The following is a 20,496-nucleotide window of genomic DNA, read 5'->3' on the forward strand; positions in this document are numbered from 1 at the left end:
CAAACAGCCTTCTTCTGCATCCTACGTACTGTAGCTAAAGCATACCCTGTAATCAGGGAAAATTATACTCTCGAGTCTCTGGTTTTCAACCAAGGTGGTTGAAATGCGTATTTCAGCTTTCCACCAACAACAAGTTTCAACGAACCACATCTCTAAAAATAACTGCTGTCAGCTAGCATTAAGCTCACTCGCAAAGACCAGCAGGTGGCTGCTACAGGGAAGGCTTTATTGGAAACTGCAAAGGTCTGGGGAGACATTTGATCCAGCTGTACAAACTAAACTGCTATTCTGAACTGAAGGAGAGGACGTTGTGCAAGTCACAGGACACGGCTCAGGAGATGGGAGGTCACTTGTGTGTAAAGCTTCGAGGTCAGGCCCACTCCCAGTGACATAAAATCAGCTGTGTCCCACCGCCTGCACATTACTGCAGGGATGTCCAGAATGCGGATTCACTTTAGGCAGGATGGGAGTTCTTTGTAACACTTTGAATTTCTTGAAACGAGCAGCGAAACTTTGGAACGTTCACAATTTCATTCTCCTAAATTTGCATCCTGGAGTGGCACCAGAGAACAGAATCCATCACACCTCAACAAAAACTGGCTTGGACGCTGCACCTCACACAGATAGTTCTAACTCACGCTGTACGTGCAGCCTACATGCTAGACTTCCACACTGGCTGGCTGTACTGTGTAGCAAAGGCAGAGATCATCCTGTTACTCATGCCAACAGTTCCCTGGGTGAAACAAGCACACATGTTCAGATATTGGTAAAGGAGCATTTTGATGTCATCGTGTTTCTGTGCTGGGAAGGCTGATCCTGAAAATCATTCCAGAATTTTAGGCTCTTTTTTGGAAAATTGCAACTGATTCACCTTCCTCTCCCTTACGCTGCACTCAAATGCAGCTCCTATTCCAGGTGTTGTACTGGAGAGGTCTTCATCAATGCACTGAGGAGAGCTCAGGTGGAATCTGCCACTGAATGGGATCCAGTGGCATCCATCTGCACCGCAGTGCCTGCACGACTGCCAGAGGATGCACGTCTGTTATTGTACACAGTACCAGTCTGCACAGTTGCTTGGGCAAAACAGGAGGAGCTGTGACTCACTAACAGCTTGGATTTGCTCATTCTGTTTGCTTGTTGCAGCCTCACTACTGCTTCAGCTCATTCCTGGTGTGCCAGACAGCGCCGCTCTGCAGCACGGCCATGCAGACAATCTGTCAGTGCTGGCACTGAGGGGTTAGTGGGAAGCTGCATGCTGTTATGTGGTGTTCACAGTGACAGGTAAAGCCAAGGGGAACTGTTACATTCTGTACCAAAAGCAAGAAAGAGAAAGGGCAGATGCATTAAGAAAAATGGGGGAGGGAGCGGTGTGCTGACATCTGCAATTGACAGTGTGTGAGGTTTACGTCCTACCTCCTTGCAACCCGCAGGCTTCATCAAAGCCTTAAAGAAGTTAAGAAGGAAAGTCACCTGGGAAGACTGAGATGGGGGAAAGGGAAATCAGAAGAAGATCTGAAGTGACTGGTGCCTGGAGTGCTGCTCTTGGATAAAGAGATGCTCTTGGATACCAAGATCCCTCAATGTCAGGATCTCAGCAATAACCATCATTATAAGAAAGTTTCATTCGATTCAAAAGGAAGCAAAGTCACACACCGGATCACCAGACTTGGCCTGTTGAAATGATGAACTAACCTTGTCCAGCACAGGGTCGTCCAGCCGCTGCTGCTCAATGCACTTGTGACAAACTCGGGACAAAAGCTCGTGGGGTTCAATGAAGAGTCTGGAACTCAGCAGGAATGTAAAGATATAGGCTTTCTGTGGGAGACAAACAAGCAGACCTACTATAAACCATACACTCTGTGGTTGTATTTCCACTGGAACAGATAGGACAGAGCTGAGTGTCCAGAAGGCAGAAGGATTCCTGGCCCTTAAAATGGAACCAGTTACAATGGGTGCAGGAAGCAGCAGCATCTCCTACCTCCATAACAAAGCTGGCCCAGGTACTGGAGACAGCACCACCAGGAATGCACAGAGTCCAGTGAAGACAGAATGTGTAGACTCAGGCATCCCTATGCTGTACTGGGTTGTGAGCTCAGAAACCCTGAGGTCAATCATACTTTGCTTCTGCCCTGCAGTCTCACCCAGCCTCCATAAGGGAACACTGCATTTATTCTGCTATTCCCCAACGTTTCTATCAGCCAAACTATGCCACATGCAGCCTTCTATCTGAAAGCTGAGGGAAGCAGGCCTGTTGGATAAATGCTTGGACTATTTAAAGTCTTCCTGCAGTGAAATTAAAATACATGCATGAATCTTCAGAAATCTGCTTCCCATCCCCTCCTGGTGCCTGGATTATCTTCTTTCCCCCAGACCCAGCCATGCTCCTGAGCAGCGGGTGTAATATTTCATATCACACATTGCTTAATGAAAATCTCACAGCCTAATCTGCCCATTACCTATTTTATTGCCTTTCTGTTCTCTTATAATTAACATGCTTCTTTATTACTTATTTTTAGCTGATCAGAAATTGAGCTGTGGGTAATTTAAAACATGCTGTCTGCTCTGCATTGATAACTTTAGTAGACCTGGAAACTGCCTAGAAGTCAATGCTACTCTGGTGCTTTGTGATACAAACCTTTCCATGGAGACATTTTAGCACTTGAAAGTCTTCCAGTAAAGCTCTGTTCCGAATTCCGCTGAGTATGTGCAGAATCCGGTAAAGTCAATGGCTTTCAGGACCATAAACCTTCTTCCACTACAGATCCTCACATTAAGTAGTGAAGAAACACTGAGTATTCGCTGATGGAGTGAGGATTAGGATCTGCATCCCATTGTCCGGTGACTGCAAAGTCACTGTGAGCACAAGTATAACCCTACGTACGTTATGAAGCCACCAGAAGCAGCACTTCTGTTGTCACGGAGGGAATGCTTTGTAACTACAGTGACACCTGGACAACTTGAACAGCTACAACCGATTGCCAGTTCAGACCTGAATTGCTTCTGCCTTCATCTGACCCTCCCTGGGATGCACTGCTACTTTTGAAGTTCCCCTACTGACAGATCACTATTCCATTGTCACCATGGATTTTTTTATCCCACTCTGTTCTCTTATTTAAAGGCAGCATCAACTTTGGGATCTACTTTTTCAAGGAATCAAATCCATAATGTTGAAACAGCATTTAAAGCAGTGCATTAATTTACCCAGCTTTTAAATTACCCCTCTTAATTCAAAATCAAACGCATCTGCACTTTAGCATAAAGCGCTATCTCGATTCATCAAAATTAAACTGTTTATTATACTGTGAATTGCTTACCTCAGGGTAGTAATCAGTGGTAGGTATGAGATGCTGGATTAGAGCATCCAGAGATGCTGAGGTAAGGTTTCCATCCTGGAAGATAAGTCCTCCTTGTTCATCTTCTTTTGAAGTATGTAGATGAGGGCTGAAGCTACATGGGGTAAACATACTGGTAGAACTCAGCGTTTGGGGCATGCCTTCCTGCAACACAGAGAAGCTCACGTCAGGCAAAGATCCATCAGATTCACAGCCACAGCTGTATTCTGGTTGTCTGCAAAATCAGAAGCCACTAATGAGAGTTTCCTGTTTGCAAAATTAACATTATCCTTTCATTACATCTTCTTTTAGAGTTGTCATTAGTGGATTACACCTGTGGTGGGAAATACAGAGGAAAATGGGCTATTTTGGCTTATACCTTTGGTACAGAAGATGATGGTGGCTGCTCTGGGCTCCCACTCCAGTCAAGAGCCCTTATGGCAACTCCTCTTTCTGCCACCAGCCCCGCACAAGAGAGATGGGGCACCTGACACTTGGAGCTGGGAGGTCTCAAGGTGAGCAGTGCTGAGCTGCTGCTTTAATCCTCTGCCTCTCTGAGAATGAGGCAGGGAGGACTGAAGGTGAGAGAGGGAGAGAAAAGGGGTGTCACTCCAGGAGAGCCATCAGAGTGGGCGAGGGGCGGCAGCAGGAGCAGATGTCAAGTGGAGGAGGATAGAAAAAAGGAAAGAGTTGGAGGGAGCAGGGAACGTGCAATCTGATCAAGAGATTAAAGGGCAAAGGAAAGAGAAATGAGGAAAAGGGAGAAGGCAGACACCTACGCTGTTTTTGGAGCCTGAAGTTAGTCAGCCCTAGATCTATACTTAGGTACTAAATATATGCTTCAGAAAGATCCTGAGCACTCATCGACTTCACGAGAGCAGCAAAGTCCTCAGTACCTTTGGAAAGGAGGCTGGGTAAGCTCTGAGTATGCAGCCCGCTTCAAGCTTGCCATATTTCAGTTTTTCAGCTTGTGTTCTAGGCTCTACCTCAGTCCCATGGCTTACAATCAGCTTTAGCTGTTTCCTCCATTGAGCAAAGCTGTTTTGGTTTCTTTTTGAGATGGTGTGGAGGGAGGACGGGTCTCACCATGAGGGCTTGAAAGCACCTCCAGTTGTCTCTGAAATGCGCTCTAAGAAGCTGATCTGCTCTTAACTAGAGGCTGAGTATGGGACAGGGACTGGGGAAAGGACAGTGCACATGCACTCCCAGGTCAGCAAATGCATCATCCATCACAAGGGTCTTCAAACACACACAGCCTCTGAGGCCTGACAATTTGCTTGGGCCCTGAGGAGAAGGTGCTGCAAGCCAGGCAGGGTGAGAAACTCTGGGAGATACTGGGAGCTGTCACAGCACTGTGGGAAATTGGGCTGTATGGGCAAAACTCATGACTTCATCCTCCCAAGGAGCATCTTCTGCAGGTTGGGAGCACGGGCTGCCTCCGGGCTTTGCAACCATGCAAGCAGGAACCAAAATGTCAAAACCAACCAATTCCTGCCTCGACTGAAAGGCAAAATAGATCCCAGGGATTTTAGTTGAAAGATCAGAATATCTAAATGTCATTCCAGCTAGAACGGAAGTCGAAGCGTTTAGTTTTAATAAACATGCAGATGTGCCAGTAAATAAGGCTTTGAGAATAAGCAATTGCTGCTTTTTGTACACATCTCAGACTTTGTGTAGTAAATAGCAAAGACTGCCAAATCCCATTTGTTACTTCTAACACGCGCTATGTTACATCATGTTTCTATGGCAATAATCCCAACAAAGATTACGAGTCCATATAGATCAAGAAATAAATCTCATGGACATATTGCTGTCTAGATGAGGGAAAGCAAAAGTTAGAACAGCTGTGAACTTGCAGGGCACATCCAGGCTTCGGTGTAAAACAGAACTCAGTGATTTATTCTGTGCAATCTCTCACTGTCAGCACCATTTTGTATTATCAAATCAAAACGTGTCTAAACAGGTTATTGCCTGAACTTTTGCATCTCGTTACATAAGAAATCTCGCTGAAATACGTGGTAGTACTTCTTACAAAAAGTTATTATTTTTTTTTAAACAAGCTGAATCAAAGCAGCTGTATGCACTGTTAAGAAATTAAGTTTGACTTTTTACCATGAAGTTCCTGATCTGATCGACAGTTTTCAGGCAAGGCCAGCATCAGGATCTGTCTTGATCTGAGCTGCTCTCTGGCCGCCACCTCACTTGGCACTGCAGGGAGCTTCTGCCATCAATGGTGTGCATTTGTTGCAGACCTGATGGTTTTAATGTCACGTCATTTTGCTCACCGGTGGGTCTGGAAGGAGCAGAGATGCCTTGCTAACAGCACACAGGCTTTACTGGCAGTGAAATACTACATGTGCCTCAGAGGACCAGTTTGGTAAATTGTGCTCTGGAGGGAGCCAGTGCTGGGATGGAGGGGTCTCAATGAAGGGCAGACCTCTGTGCCCTGCCATACAAAATGATGACAGCACAGGTGGCTGCACACATACAGCATTCAAATCAACCCGGTGCTCTACCAGACTGACACCTGGAGCTGTGATAATCACCTCCAAAGTGGTTCAAAGAGCAAGTGAAAGAAACCCAAACCCAAACAAGACCCCTCAAGAAAGGAACAGAACCTGCTTCTGGGATGAGTCTCCATTCTACAGGAGCCCCCAGCTGGAAGAAAGCAGGATGTGGAAGTCCTTCCTTGCCTACAGAAAAACAAGGTTATAACCTGGAAAAAAAGCAGGCTGGACCCTGCATAAAGGCAACACAACAGGCAGAACAGACTTTGCATTTACTTTACCAGAAAGGCAATGACCATCTGCAGTGGCACAGTGACACCAGAGTAACCCTGGCTCCACGCAGGCAGCGCTAAGCAGGAATGAGCACCTAAGTTTGCTGGTTGGCTGCTGGGGCACCTTGCAACAAAGCATTCTGGTCACTGTCCCTGATGCTGGGGCTGTCTTTGGCCAGGAGTCTCTGGTCAGGAAATGCTGCAGCTCAGTTACAACTTGTTCAGCTGTGGCTTTTTTGGATAAGAGAAGTTCCGTTGCAAAGGAAATGCACTTCTGTGGTGTCATGGCAATAACCAAAATGGGGAATCTTCCTTTGCATTTTTATTGCCCACTGCTCCTTTCTGCTGTTCTTCTCTCTCACCATTCATTATCCTTAGCTTTTACTGCCTGTTACAAAGTGCTTTTTCTTTACATCCTTATTAATATATTCCAGACTTTCTGAAGACCAAGAAAAAAAGAAAAAAAGAAATAATGGTAATATAATGCTTTATAACCTTTCCTTCACTGTCCAGGACAACTCAGCAATGAAAGCAGGTAATTAATAGACACCTCTCACTGCAGATCTTACAAAACCTTTAAGGACTTGATTCACTGAGCCAACACACAGGACCAAACAATTGCCAATGCTTGGGAGAGAAGCCACTCACAAACCCTGCACTGATCTACATCTGCAAGTGCCTTACATCTCTGGAAAGCCATTGCCCAAACCTGGAAAACTGAAGAGGACACGACACGGCTTAGAGAAAATGGCTGTATCCACACGGCAGTGGGACCCACCAACCTGCTGACAGCCTGTCTCCTCTCCCACTGATGTTTCTCCAGGCTCAAACGTAGGCTGCAACAAGATTGGTCCAACGTGCTAAAGGAGCCGAGATGAAAGCATCCCACCAGCGCTGCCCTGCCTGCTGTTACACCATCCCTGCAGCAAGAACAGTTAATGCTTACGTGGACACAAAACATCCCGGAAATATTTTATGTGTTTTTTTAGCGGCTTTGATGTGATAAGTGTTTTATCCTTTTATCAAAAACTTAATCACAGTGTTTACTTTTGATCTACATTTCATCTCTGCCTTCCATCTGCTCTGCTTCTCTCAAGGGAAACAAGAGCTGGTGCCATGTGACAAACAGAACAGGGCTGTGGACGTATCCTCCCACCCACTTAACTTCCAGATCAACAAAATAAATAGAACTCTTCCCACTTCAGGGGTGAAAGGCACGAGCTCCTGAGGATCCCTTGCCAGAATTACAGGAGAAGATGGTAAAGGAAGGTGTGGAGTTGGGGTGTCCACCTGTGCCATCAAGGAGGCTTCAGGCCATGATGGTGGGTTCCTCTGCAAGAGCTCTGGACACAATTCACTGCTCAGTGAGCGCAGGCAAGGAGCTCACCCAGAGTGTGGGTGACCCAAGGTCACGAGTAACCTGGCAAGGCACAGACTCACATAAATATCCCCAAGGTAGGGATTTTATTATTTAAAAAATCTATTATTTAATAATTCATTCTCTAAAATACATAAAGCTCTTCCTGCTTCAGGGATGAGCTTCTGAGGATCCCTTCCTAGAATTCCAGGAGTTGGAGAGGGAAAACATGGAGTGGGAACCAGAGGAAAGACAAGAGAGAACTCTGATGTTTCAGAGAACAAAAAGAAAACCATTGCACAGTAATTGTTTCCAGTTGTCAACATTGTGGTTGTAGATGTTGTTTTTTTTCCAGCTAGAGTACCTGGCATTAACAAACTTGTAATATAGTTGATGCTGATGTAATTAAGAAACTGGTAGGAGATGTGACTTCACCTTCTCAGCAGTTCATAAAACATTCAATTTACAGCCCGTGAATTTGAGAGATGGAAGAAAACTCAATCTGTCAATCTCAGTACCGCTGAAAACAGTTAAATGAACAATAAAGTGAAGCCATGCAACTTATAAACACAAAAGAATCAGCAAAGAAAAGAACTGTGGGATGGGAAAGGTGGGGAAAGAAACACTTAACTGCAACATTCTCCAAACTCAATAGCAACGATTACACTCAGGCACAGGCCAGCTCCCTCTCCTTTCCCCTATTTATTCCTCGCATCACTGAAGCACTTCACTGAGATTCACATCAATGAGACTGCAAGAGCAGAAAGTGAATTTACGAGCTTTGGTTTCTGGGTATCTAATGAGACACAACACACAGATGAGGTATGCAGGGCAGCTCCAACCAAGCTGCAGCTTCCATAGGGCACTATGGAAGCACATAAAGCACAAACCCTCCTAACTCTGCTTTCAAGGGAAGCTCACACCAAAATGACCTCTGCTGTAAAACGCTGATACAAACCTTCCAGTTTCCCCATAGCAAAGTGCTCTAACCAGAAAGACCCAAAGCACCTCCAAACCAGCACACAGACAAAGCCTTTGGGGCTTTTTGCCCTGCTGGCACCTGGACAAGTCATGGAGCAAAGGTGCTCGGGGCAGGCACAGAAAGCAGCTCAGCTCCATCCTCTACAGCAATCCTCCAAAACAGAAATGCTGCCAGCACTGCCAGAGCCGGGCCTAATTTCATTCCCTGAAGGACACTGCAATGAGACAGAAAAAAAGATACAGCTCAAAAGCCACAGAAATCACTGGGCTCTGCATCTTGCTTATTTGCTCTGAGCTGGAACAAGAGCTTTTATTCTCCAAGATATGCACACCACTGCTTTGAGAGCAGCCAACGGGAGAGGCACACGCACCTCCCAGCTCCAATTTTCCATCGTGTCACTGAGAACAATCATAGTGACTCCTGAAGTAGAGGCTCACAAGCAACATCTTGCAGTCAAAACACTAGAGCAGAAAAGCAGCCACGCTAACCAATTACCTGAAAATCTGACAGACACGGCTCAGAAAGAGGCCCAGTTTATAGGTAAGGAGGAGACATTAAATCAATTACCAGTACACCGCAAGCAAGAACAAGGTCACCTTGCTGAAGGAATGTTTCTGTTTATTCTCATGTCCGAGTATTTCATTCAATAGAGAAAAATGAAAACCTGATTATCGTGAATTTGGTAGACTGGGCTGAAACAGAATGTAAATCAGAAACGAGGAGATTTATGGCCAATTAAATTGAACTCCAATCAAAATCTCATTCAGGCAACAGTTCCCTGGGGGCTTCAATTTGTTAGTGCCACATTTTTTTAATAACTTTCTTTTTCATGTAACATCAGCAATAATAAAGGCCCTTCAATAACAAGCCGAGCCACAAACGCATTATTTATCTTAAAATGCCATCATTGCCTGGAATCAGAAAGCACTGAAAGCGAGCACTGTAATCACGCAGGAACAACCCCTAATAAAACCACTGATGTAAAGCTTTTTTTCTTAGTCTCGGAACAATTTCTCTTTTCATTAAATTGGTTCAAGTCTGAAGTATTTCTCCTGAGTAAAAGCGACTTGGCACCAACCCTGCCATGAGATGGAATGTGGGCTCTGATGTCTCGGGACGCCCGCGTAGCTCAGATACTTTCCCAGAATTATGACTGAAGCGCAGGGCCTGTGGCATATCTGTGCCTCATTACTATCAGATTCTCAGCAGAGGAGAACCCCATCAATGTATTCCAGATGCCCTTGACAGTATTCAAATGTATGCTAAAGGCGACAGTCTGGATTTCTCCCCCTTTAGGCAACGCAATCCATTCTCTGCTCCGACCTGCTGTCTCTCCCCTTGTGCCTCCTGAGTTCCAGGCAAAACCCTTAGATACAAAGACTAAGAAAAGGATAATGAACTTAAATGGAGTAAGGAAAATGAGAGCACTCAGAGCGAGACTGAGTCACTCTACCTTTTGTTATAAGCGGAATTGGAAAACTTGCCCAGAGTGAAGTCTGAGCTCAATCAGGCGCGGACAGAGAGGGGAATCCCGGAACAAAACCATACAGGCAGCATTCCCAGAAGCCAATGACATCAACAGGAACATTCTGGTTCGATTCAGTCCTTGCTGATGGGCCACTGCTGCAACTGCCTGCAGATCAGCCCGCATGTGCAGGAGAGGTGAAAGGAGGAGGTTATTTAGGGATAAGCAGTGGTTGTCAACCTGAGAGCTGTATGGTTTCATAGGGCAGTTCGGGCTGTGACATTAAAATTCACACCTAGAAAATGAGAAAGCGTCTGTGTGGGTTTTAACACCTCAACACGTAGGTGTACCGCTGGGAGGACTTCAGAGCTCTTCACGAGGACAGCTTCTACCAAACCTGGAAGAATCCAAGGCTTAAAAAAGCAGCATGGTAAGACAGGCTCCTGCTGCACCAACAGCTTTGCACAAGCAAGGATGCCTCTCCCCATCTAAATGAACACTGACTCCACTGCACACTGTCAGAATTACAATGGAAAGCCCGTAAATAAAACAGAAATGCAGACTTAAGTCCTCCTCTCATGACATCTTGGTGAGAACAGGCCTCGACAGGAATAAAAACCCTCCCACACTAAGCAAAGCGATTCTGCTCTTTATGCAGAAGGAAGAAGGAAAGCTGTATATCAAACAAATAATTACAAGAGCAGCTTTATCAGTCCCTGCTGATTACTCTCAGCTCGGTTTGATGATTCTGCCAGCGCTCCGCAGGTTGTTCAGAGAGGTGCATGTCACAACATCTCACTCGCAGCTCTTTCATTTATTAGCACCTACTGCTACCTGTCTCCCAGTCAAAAATCTTTGCATACATTTAGAAATTGGTCTCCTGGAGCCTGTCAGGAGAGTTTTAAAACCTATAAATCATAGGGGTTTTTTTTTTTTATATACACATACCTCCTCAGACAGACTCCACATGCATACATGAATGCATAATGATGCATCTGGGGCATTACACACAGGTATATAAATACACACATATAAAAGCATACACGCTTTTATATAAGCACTCCCCACCCCAGTACATAACTACAGCAATTCCAGCACCTTCCCCATCACTGCTCTGGTTTGGGTAGCGCTGTGCTTCATGTGACTTTCTTCACAGACAATGCTGGTGCCTCCTGAAGAGCCACGTAAGGCCTGCCAGCAGCTCTGATGACACATGAATACAGGATTTCACCCATCACCTGGAAAGAGATGCAGAGTGCAGGGGTTGCACAGCACAGCCAGCACCAGACTCCATTATGTAGCTATAGAATTTGCTTTTATCATTCCAGCAGCCCTGGAGAACTGCAGACTGATCAGCTGGCTCTCGTGCTGTATGAGCAGCATATGGACGCGTCTCCCTAAAAGAAACGAGCTTGTGAGCTTCTGGATATCCCCTTCTGGAGCACCATCTGCACCCGCTGCCACGGCACGACCAGGGCAGCCAGGCACACGCCAGCACTGGCACCCGCCAGCCCCCGAGGAAGCAGCAACATACTCTGCAGATGTCCCCAAATCTGAGCACGTTCACACTGGATATGCTCAGCCCACGCAAGTTCAGCTTCCATTTGAGCAGCCAAAAAGCTTCTAACCAAGGATTTTCTCAGGTTGGATCAAGTATTTAAAAAACCCAAAGAGTGCGCTGATATTTAGGATAATGCAGCAGGACTGGCTGGAAAATAAAGCCCTCAGATTCAGAGAAAGGGCATTTCAGCTGCAGCCCACGGACCCCAGGTGAGGGTGCTCCCATGCCTTGGGAAGTGCTGTGCTCAGACCCAACCACCCAAGCAAGGGGGCAGGAGCAGTCAGCCACTGAGCTGGCTAATTGCTCATTAGCAGAAATTAACTCTGCAAGACACTTCTGTGGCCGCTGCTAGAAGTCTGTCATTAAAAGGGACTGCAGACATCAGTTCTTTGTTTCCAGCAGAGCCCCAGTTACGTGCGGCCAGCTTTGGGATTGGCAAACTGCTCATGAAGGAACCAGGGAACTGCCCGCACTGAGCTGCCCCATCCCAGCTCACCTCTCACATGGGCCAGCACCAGACACACTGCATGAACAGAGTAATAGTGCTGCAGGGAGCTGAGATACAAAGGTTTGCTCTCTTGTAGGTAGAACCAGGTCTTCCCCTGCAGCACTACAGCACAGGATTTAAAGTCCATCCAAGATTTGCCACAGTCCATTATTCTCGGTGCCCATATAAAAATTACAGCCTGGAGGAGCCAGCAAACAGAAGCCCTGGTGGAGCCAGGCTGGGTAGCTTGGTGAAATACCCATGTGCAGAGGAGATTGCTTATAAGGGATGGATTTTGTCTTGGCATCCTTTCATTGATTTCGGTGGTATGAAGCCCAGGGGTGAATAGGGTCCAAGCCATACACAAAATGAGCTAAAATCTGAACTGCACTTACTGACCTCATAACTCTTCAGCAGTTGAAATGTGGGTTACAAAGCCAATTTCCATAAAGGATATGTTCAGTTAACAGTGGGAGACTGTGCTGACTGGAGCTGTGTGAGCATAGCAGCCAGCAATTTCCCACATTATCGACATTCATTCCATACTTTTTGGAAGTTCTCCTCTCAAGATTGTGTCAAGGGTGCAAATCCTGTAGATCACTCAGATATGTGACCCACAGAAAAAAGGACACAGCTGATTTAACTCATTGCTCCAGCACTTTGAAGAGCTCCAAACACACTTTTTCTCCCTCTTGCTTTCCAAGGCTGTGGGATAACAGACTGCTTAGCTAATAGACCACCTGCATGGGTACTTACAGGCAAATGCCCCTTCACAGCCCTAGTGCCAAAATGTGCTGTACAGGGACATGGGGAAAGGCCCAGCATTCATCTACGGACAGGATCCGGCATAAAACCCTGCACTAATTTGTTCACTCGGCATCTCTCTTGAGCAACAGGATGTTTTTTAAAGCAGCAGCCACAATTGTTATGAAATCGTGCTATTTTAATAATATGACAAACTACTCGATATAACATTGGAAAGAACACCAGAGTTGTTCCCCTTTGGCTAAATGTCTCACCCTTACTTAATCTTCCAAGACTCCAGACCTGCACAGACAGAGACATTCACAACAGGACTTTAAACACTGTAGGGGAATTTCTGGTAAAATTATGCATATATAGATATGCAAATATATGTAAGATTTGCAAAAGGAAGAGCCTAATGTCACCTGTAATCTCTTGAGCACATAGACTTACACACGCAGCTGAAAAAACCCTTGACTTCCCACACCTGCATGGGAAACTGAATGAATCACAGGCTCAAATTAGGTCAGGCACTGCCACAGAGCTGGAGCCAAATTCAAGCCACCTGATCAGTGGTCACAAAAGGCATCAAGAACTTCAAATCAGTGTGACCACTCAGAAAGTACACTTCTGCTACCTGTGGATAAGAGCAGTCAGCCCCGCTCCCCAAATAAAGCCAATTGCTCACGTAAAGGTTGACAGCACCAATGTGGGCTACTGCCTTTAAGAATTCAGCTTCTGGTATTTGCACGTTTTCTCGAAGCACTAATACCAAAACCAGAAGCGTGCTGCTTGTCTTGAAATGTTTATTCAGCTACATAATCACTTCAATTTGAATAATTCTAAAGGAGCTGAGCCAGCAGCCTGTTTCAAACAATGAATATTGATAGGAATTTGCAAACACAGGTTTACGATCAGTTTAAGGCAGTAACCAGAAGAAACACGCAGCACGTTGTTAAGTGGACGTAAAACAGGCACATGTGATAGGAGAAAGGCAGGTCTCAAAGACTATTCTGTACTTTGAACTTAAGCAATAATTACAGACCAGTGATCAGGGTGGTAGCAGCATGTCCACGACTTCCATGGATGGATCTTCTCTGCTCCGCTGCAGAACACACTGTATGGATCCAGAGTTTGGGAATACAGCACCAGCTGCACTGACACAAACATCTGCTGTTGCAGCAGTCTGCAGAAGGACGGACATGGGACAGGTGAAGATTTCATTGCTGAGTGCAGACTGGATGGACGCAGCACATGACAGCCTGATTAAGAGGTAATCTGAACTCCATAAAGAAGAGAGACTGGAAATGACAGATGTAATGAAGTGCTGCATTCAATGCAATGAAGACACGGGTTTGAGCGTTGGCTTGTAAACAACATTAACTAGATGAGAAAACGTAAGAAGGGCAGTCAGATAAGCTCAGTGAGGTTTCTGTCAGTACAACCAAGGAGATGGAATGCCATATACAAGTAGCAGTGCACCTTCCCATGGTGCACTATGACATTATTGACCATTGGACCGGATAATCTTGGAGGTCTCTTCCAACCTTGGTCAATCTATGACGCTTTAGACATAGCATGTGGTTATTCAGTTCTGTGGGATGGTGCTTTAAGATCCAGGGTGCTTTCCCTACACTTCAAATTCTTGAAGCCCATTTCAGCTTTCTTTGATGTACTTTCAGACAGCACTGAATTTACAGTCGGTATTTCTCTGGTAACACGCAACACCAAGAGAATCCATTTAGGATGGAACCAGGGAAGTAACCAGCTGGAAACCCATAATGAAGGAAAGCCTGCTTGTTACCTTCCTGAGGGATGCGGGGGAGAGGAAAAGTTAATGGAAAGATAATCAGGAACTCTTCAGGGATATTAGCTTATAGGCCAGGAGCATACATAACCCGACTTGTTTGCATATCAAGAGACTACAGGAGAAGGTGTGACAGCCAAATGCAGCTTATGAAAATACGGCTCTCGGTAAAGCTGATAGCTCCTTTGCATGTGAAAACACAGTCCTAGCGTTCAGCTTGGCAACTGAAGCTAAATAACATCAATATGCCTGTTTGGGGCAGCCTGCACAGTGAAATCACTTATGATATTTATACTGCTTTCAGCAGTGATGCCTGGAACTCGGGGAAATAAGCTGGGTGGTTTTCTTTACTTTTCTTAATACATTTTTTAAATGGACTTCAAGGATCCATGTTTGAAATATCCATGAAAATGAAATACTTGGGCTTTAAAACAACCTGGAATTTGAAGACTGTTCACAGACATCACACTGTACAACAACAGGACTGGATTCAGCTTTAGACAGAGCTTCAGCTGTTTCACTTCTCCAATGAGCTCTAACAGATTAAATATTGTTTTCTAAGTGAAGCTATCTGAAGATCCCCATCTTCATGCCATGGCTTAATTCCCTTCCATTCCCAGCTGGTTTACATAAGTGCCACCGTGTGGGCCAGCTTTGTGCCCTGACCTCCCTGCCAAGCCCAATACAAAACTCCCCTTCTCTTCCTGCCCTGGACTGGCTGGCTGTGTCACTGCACACTATTAAATGGTATGAAAAGGAAGGATTACTGACAGCCTTTCATTGGGCTAAGCGCTCAAACACAGGATTTTATTATTAGAATCTGTTTGGTCAAAAAGCAGGATATTGGCCAAGATTATCTCAATCTGTTTTGTGATCATTTCAGTGAAATCTTTCGTGTTGGCCAAATCCAGAAATGTGTGGGAAATTAAGTTATTTATCCCATTGTGGCTCTTTTACTGCACAAATGACCAATACCCTTCATTACTGTCTGGGCATTTTTAAGCACGTGCCCATCGTGCACAAATATATGATTGCTTTCTTGTGTACAGCTTTTACTAACACACTGAATACTTAGTTGGCTACCACATAATTATCCAGGAGGCTAAAAGTCTCCCTTGTCCATATGGTGCCAATTCATCACCATGCTACAGGACTGTAGTTTGTTTTACCATCTGAGTCACTTCTCAGCAGGAACACAATTCAAAAGTTCCCAAATCCTCTACTTTTAAAACCTCCCTTTTTACATTACAACTGTTCTTCAATCCACTCCATTGACACACACAGGCCCGGAGAAGCCAGAGTTGGAAGGCTATTCTGGAACTCACTCCTTATTCAATGCCCACTCCTACAACGAGCCTCCCACAAAGAAAAGTCTTGTCCCAGCACCACATCTCCATGCTCTCTAGAGTATTTCTTGAGTACTTCTCGCCACCGCATTCACAGAGTTTTGAGAACTTTCACTTTCTCTAGGCAGTTCAATGACACTTTTGACTTGCAAGTATTTTATCAGATGAGCAGTTTTGCTCCCTCTACACGCATCTCACCATCACATTCCTACTGGCTTTCTTCCAGCCAGGAGACTGAGAAGAACCCTGAAGAGGTCTTTATATTCAGCCCAAACCTTCTGCTGAGCTGTGGGCACTGTCTGTAAAGTGCCTCTATGAAAATGACATCATGGTGTGACAAACTTGTTCTTCCGACAGTAAGATCTGTTTGGCACACAACTCAAAACCAAGCTTTTTCAGACTGTCAGCATCTTGAGCTCAGTCTTGCAGCTAAATACCAAGTTGTGATCTTTCTACTTCATGTCTTGCAAATCAGCAACAATGCGAACTCGGCAATCAAACCTGAGCCGGCGTTTTTTGTGATGACTCACAGCGCTGATTAAAATACAATTGCTCTCCCAGATCTCTACTGGCTCAAAACGGCTGCAAATGTATCAAAGAGGTGTCTCTTAATTCCCCACCCTTCGTTCAGAAAATTAAACACACACAGAGAAGAGACAGATGCAGTAATAGAGCATGCATTTTACCCTCATTTGTAACCAAGCCAATCCTTAACTAATGGGGCTTGATACAGTTGTACATTATGATTTCAGATGGGCGTCTTTACTCACGCTGAGTTATGCGCTCCGAGAGTAGCAGGAACAAAACCGGGCACTCACAAACTGAAGCATTGAGCAATAAGGCCGGAGACAGACTCTGTAAGTTAAAATGACATTTAGTAGCATAACAGCCACATAACCTCAAGATAGAGGCTCTTAACCCATAGCAGGCTTATTTCTAATGCCGTATTTGTCACAGGTGACATGAAGTTACACACTCCCCAGACAGCAGTGGCATACAATAGAGAAACCTTCAGTTGCTCTGAAGGCAAAAAATATTTGTCCTTGTCACCCAGAGGAAGGTGGTAACCCCAGCCCGGAGTGCTGTAATCACAGCAGCACAGTGAAACCACAGGGAGGAAAATGAAAGCAGGAGAGAGGCAGTGCCTACCTTCCAAATCGATTTCTCCTAAGGCATGCCTCTAACCCTTCCCTGCAAGATGCTGCTGCTGTGCAATGGCAATGTCTTTAAAAGTCTCTAAAGCAGTCAACAAACATCAACCTCTGAAACAGCAGCCCAGCTCCTCTAGATGAACTTTGGATGTGACTCAGCATGAGAACACAGCCTCAGAAGCACAGGGCATTCTCTTCAAAACACTCAAATTGCTTCAAATCGCTCTTCCTTCTTCCTGGTGTTTTTAATTGTGCCATTTCAGGCTACTATTTTAAAAGTTCGGGCCTAGGGAAAGTTCTGCCAAGTCCCAGCAGAGCACAATGTAATTTTAAAATTACAGTCTGACAAACTGCTGCTTAGAGCCATCATCTAAATGAGCGGGCAGGCTGTTCCAAATCGCTGCTTTACATGAACAGAGAAAAGTGCTGTAAGAACATGAAGCGGTCACTGCTTCAACCCCACGTGGGTCCCAGGCTGCAAAGCCATCCTGCACATCACCATGATGCTAATGGGAATCCTGCAGGATTGCTCTGCGCTGTCCTTAGTTGGCCTGAATTCAGCTGCTGTGCTGAAATGTCAGGATGGCACCAGTGTGAGGCTGCTCACGCCTTGATCCAACTCCAGACTGCTACCACAGGGCTCCATCAAACACCAATAAATCACATCTCCCAGATACAATTAAATCCCTTTGTGTTACTGAAGTCTCAGCTGGACCGAGCACTGGGGGATATTACGCAGAGATTGGGCACGCACGGAGCAGAGCTGATGCTCTAGGCACCAATCCGGAGTCAGGCTGGATACAGGACTGAAAAAGCACTGAGATAATCTCTGCATCTCAGCAGAGAAGGAAGAAACATCTGTTTTCACTCCTTCAGGCCGCCCTGCAGCTTTCAGTCCCATCAACGATCACACACTGCCCAGCATGAGCAGATCAGTCTAGGATAACACTGCAGTGTGGTTCCACCAAATAAACAGCAGTGATGTCTGAATGGCACCTCCACTCTCAAGCCTTCTGGGATCCCACTCAGCTCCTCCACAGCATGAAGGGATGCACAGGGAAGATTTGAGAAGCCATCAAAGGGAAAGGAAGGCACAGAGCACTACCTGCCCTTCACTCTGCACAACCATTCTGCAGGTACCAGGATGACACATGGCACAGGAGAGGAACAGCAAAAAGCTGGGAAGTAGCAGCAGAAACTGAACCCAAACTTCAGTGAAAAGCAGTACTGAAAAGAAGTTCTAGCCCCAGTTCAGTCTCTTTTAGCCCTAAACATGCCCAGACCCTACAGTTGTGCCTCCTGGATCCAAGCTGAGGGTCAGCACGTGACATGCCAGCCCCGCACTGCTTACCACCTTTCTGGCACGCAACAAACAGCTTTTGGTTGCCTACAGTCACTGCATAAATATGAATTGCTGATTGGCATCCAAATGGGGCCCATGCAGATTTATCCAGGGGGGAATTCACCCCTCAGTCTGCCAAGGGGGAAGAACAAATTCACTTCTAAGGCGTACATCCCTGTTTTCCAGCTTCAACAGTCTACAGAGCTTTACTTGCTGCCGGCTGTGACCTAGAGCATTAGTGCTGTAAAAGATTTACATTTAAAGCATATTAGTAACACTTTTTAATGATAAGAGAGGCTTTTCAGTAAACAGTAAATTGTGCAGAAGCTCTGCTTGGCAGAGTTATCGATAATCCTATTAATGACAAGGTGCAATTTACAGCAAACTGACAGTGGGAAGGAGATACAGTACTCATGTGAAACAAAAAGATAATACAATATTATCCCATTGACTGTGCTTTCTCTTAATTGCCTTGTTTTGTACGCTTGGGGCACACAATCTATCATGGGTGAAGTTGTTTGTTCACAAAACGGCAACGCAAGAGGTTTTTAATCCAAGATCCCTCTAGCTGCATCTCAGGATTTATTTCAGAGTTGTCTTCAATTTTTCTACTTTGTGTAAGTCTACCCTAATATTAGGAAGCACTCCTCTGAAAAGAAACCGCTGTGCTCGATTGTGCTACTTGCACTTCAATACGGGACTGCTCACAAAGGCTCCATTCAGCAGGACTGCACAAAGAGACGCGATTTGCAAAACAGACCACAGCTCCCACGTCACTTGTCTGTGCCCCAGGATGGCAGAAGGGCTGCCGGCCCTCAGGACTGAATCCAACAACTATTTAACTGCATGCGTCAAAGCGACCCACGTTCAGTGCGTGTGTTATAGTGGAGGCACTGAGAGTTTGGGGAGTGGGACTCGATGACCCCTTTCAACCCACGATTCTGTCATAACATCCTTTGCACAAATACAAAATAACCCCACCAAAGTGAACGCTGTCATTTTAACCTAAGCAAATTTCATTCCTATGAACGGATCTATCCGATTAACAACAACAAAAAAGGAAACTGTCATGACTGCAGAAAGACACATTGGAGGCTTTAGAATCATTTAAATGATTTGTTTTCTTTTCAACATTAACTCATCTTCAGGTGTCTGCGTGGGAGGGCAGACAGATGGTTGCTCAACTGAGGAACTCGAGGCTGTCTCCCTATAATGGAAACAGTCGGCAGTCTGAAAAGATGAGCTTCAGACCAGGCCAGGGCCCAAACACAGAGGAAGAGACTGGAAACATCCTGTAAGAGAACCGCTCTGCTCCAGCTTTTGTGTGGTTTCCCTTCAGCTTAAGATTCCCAAGGCTCTCACAAACAGGTTTTGTCATTACGCCACGAACAGCTAAAATGCCCAAGGTGCACATTTCTGTACCATATCTACTGCTAAGAATGCAAACTATGCTGGGAATGAAGACGATGAATAAATGTATTTTATTTGTAGTTTTAATTATTGGGTGAATTCCATTTACCACCTAGAACGTGAATGTGGTTTATTGCAATAATAAGCATTAGGCACAAATCCAAGCAAGGCGGAGGGGGCATTAAATTGTGCTGGCATTTGTTGAAAGCATTTGACATTTCTCCATTTCATTTCCTGGGTGCAACATCATAAATAAGCTCAGTAAACTGTTGCTTACAGCCCTGGCCAATGTGAAACCCCACTTGATGGATTTATTTCAAGTATACCCTGTCCTCCAAAGCTGCTGGGAAACAACAATTTGTCACTGCCAACCTGATAGTTCTGGACTTTACATTGTAACATCTGCAAAGCCATTGCCAGAGCTCACTTGCAGAGTTGCTAAAAGCAACTGGGGGCTGACAGCTGCTGTCTGTGGTGGCTGGGGTGGCATTTTGGTGTCCCTTACACTGCCAAAAATGGAAAGCACATCAAAATGAGGAAACAGATTTGGATTTTTTCTATTCATACTTCACAGTTTAGGAGAACTAGAGAAATATTCCTTGCTTAGAATAAGAAAACTGGCCCATCTTTTCTTACCGCTCTACTCCCCCAGCAACCGAGATGACTTAGCCAGAAGAATTCAAAGTCATTCAGAACTCGGTCTTGCAAAAATCATCAGCTTAACATTACATGC

The 20,496-nt window shown here is 45.3% G+C and overlaps 1 protein-coding gene across 4 annotated transcripts in view; it reads right to left on the minus strand.

The window, feature by feature from the left end:
• The window catches only part of RASGEF1C (RasGEF domain family member 1C), a 69,619-nt gene that overhangs the window by 27,313 nt on the left and 21,810 nt on the right, over positions 1-20,496 (minus strand). For all 4 annotated transcript variants that reach the window (XR_011905176.1, XR_011905175.1, XM_072348079.1 and 1 more), the window contains exons 2-3: positions 3,315-3,497; positions 1,693-1,815 (exon numbers count right to left, since the gene is read on the minus strand). Coding sequence is in view for 2 of the 4 variants with exons in the window: in XM_072348079.1 (XP_072204180.1) it covers positions 1,693-1,815; positions 3,315-3,491 (300 nt within the window). In the remaining 2 variants the exon portion in view is untranslated. The remainder of the gene's footprint in view (positions 1-1,692; positions 1,816-3,314; positions 3,498-20,496) is intronic.

This window comes from Excalfactoria chinensis, chromosome 13, assembly GCF_039878825.1.
Source record: "Excalfactoria chinensis isolate bCotChi1 chromosome 13, bCotChi1.hap2, whole genome shotgun sequence".
Classification (NCBI taxonomy): domain Eukaryota; kingdom Metazoa; phylum Chordata; class Aves; order Galliformes; family Phasianidae; genus Excalfactoria; species Excalfactoria chinensis.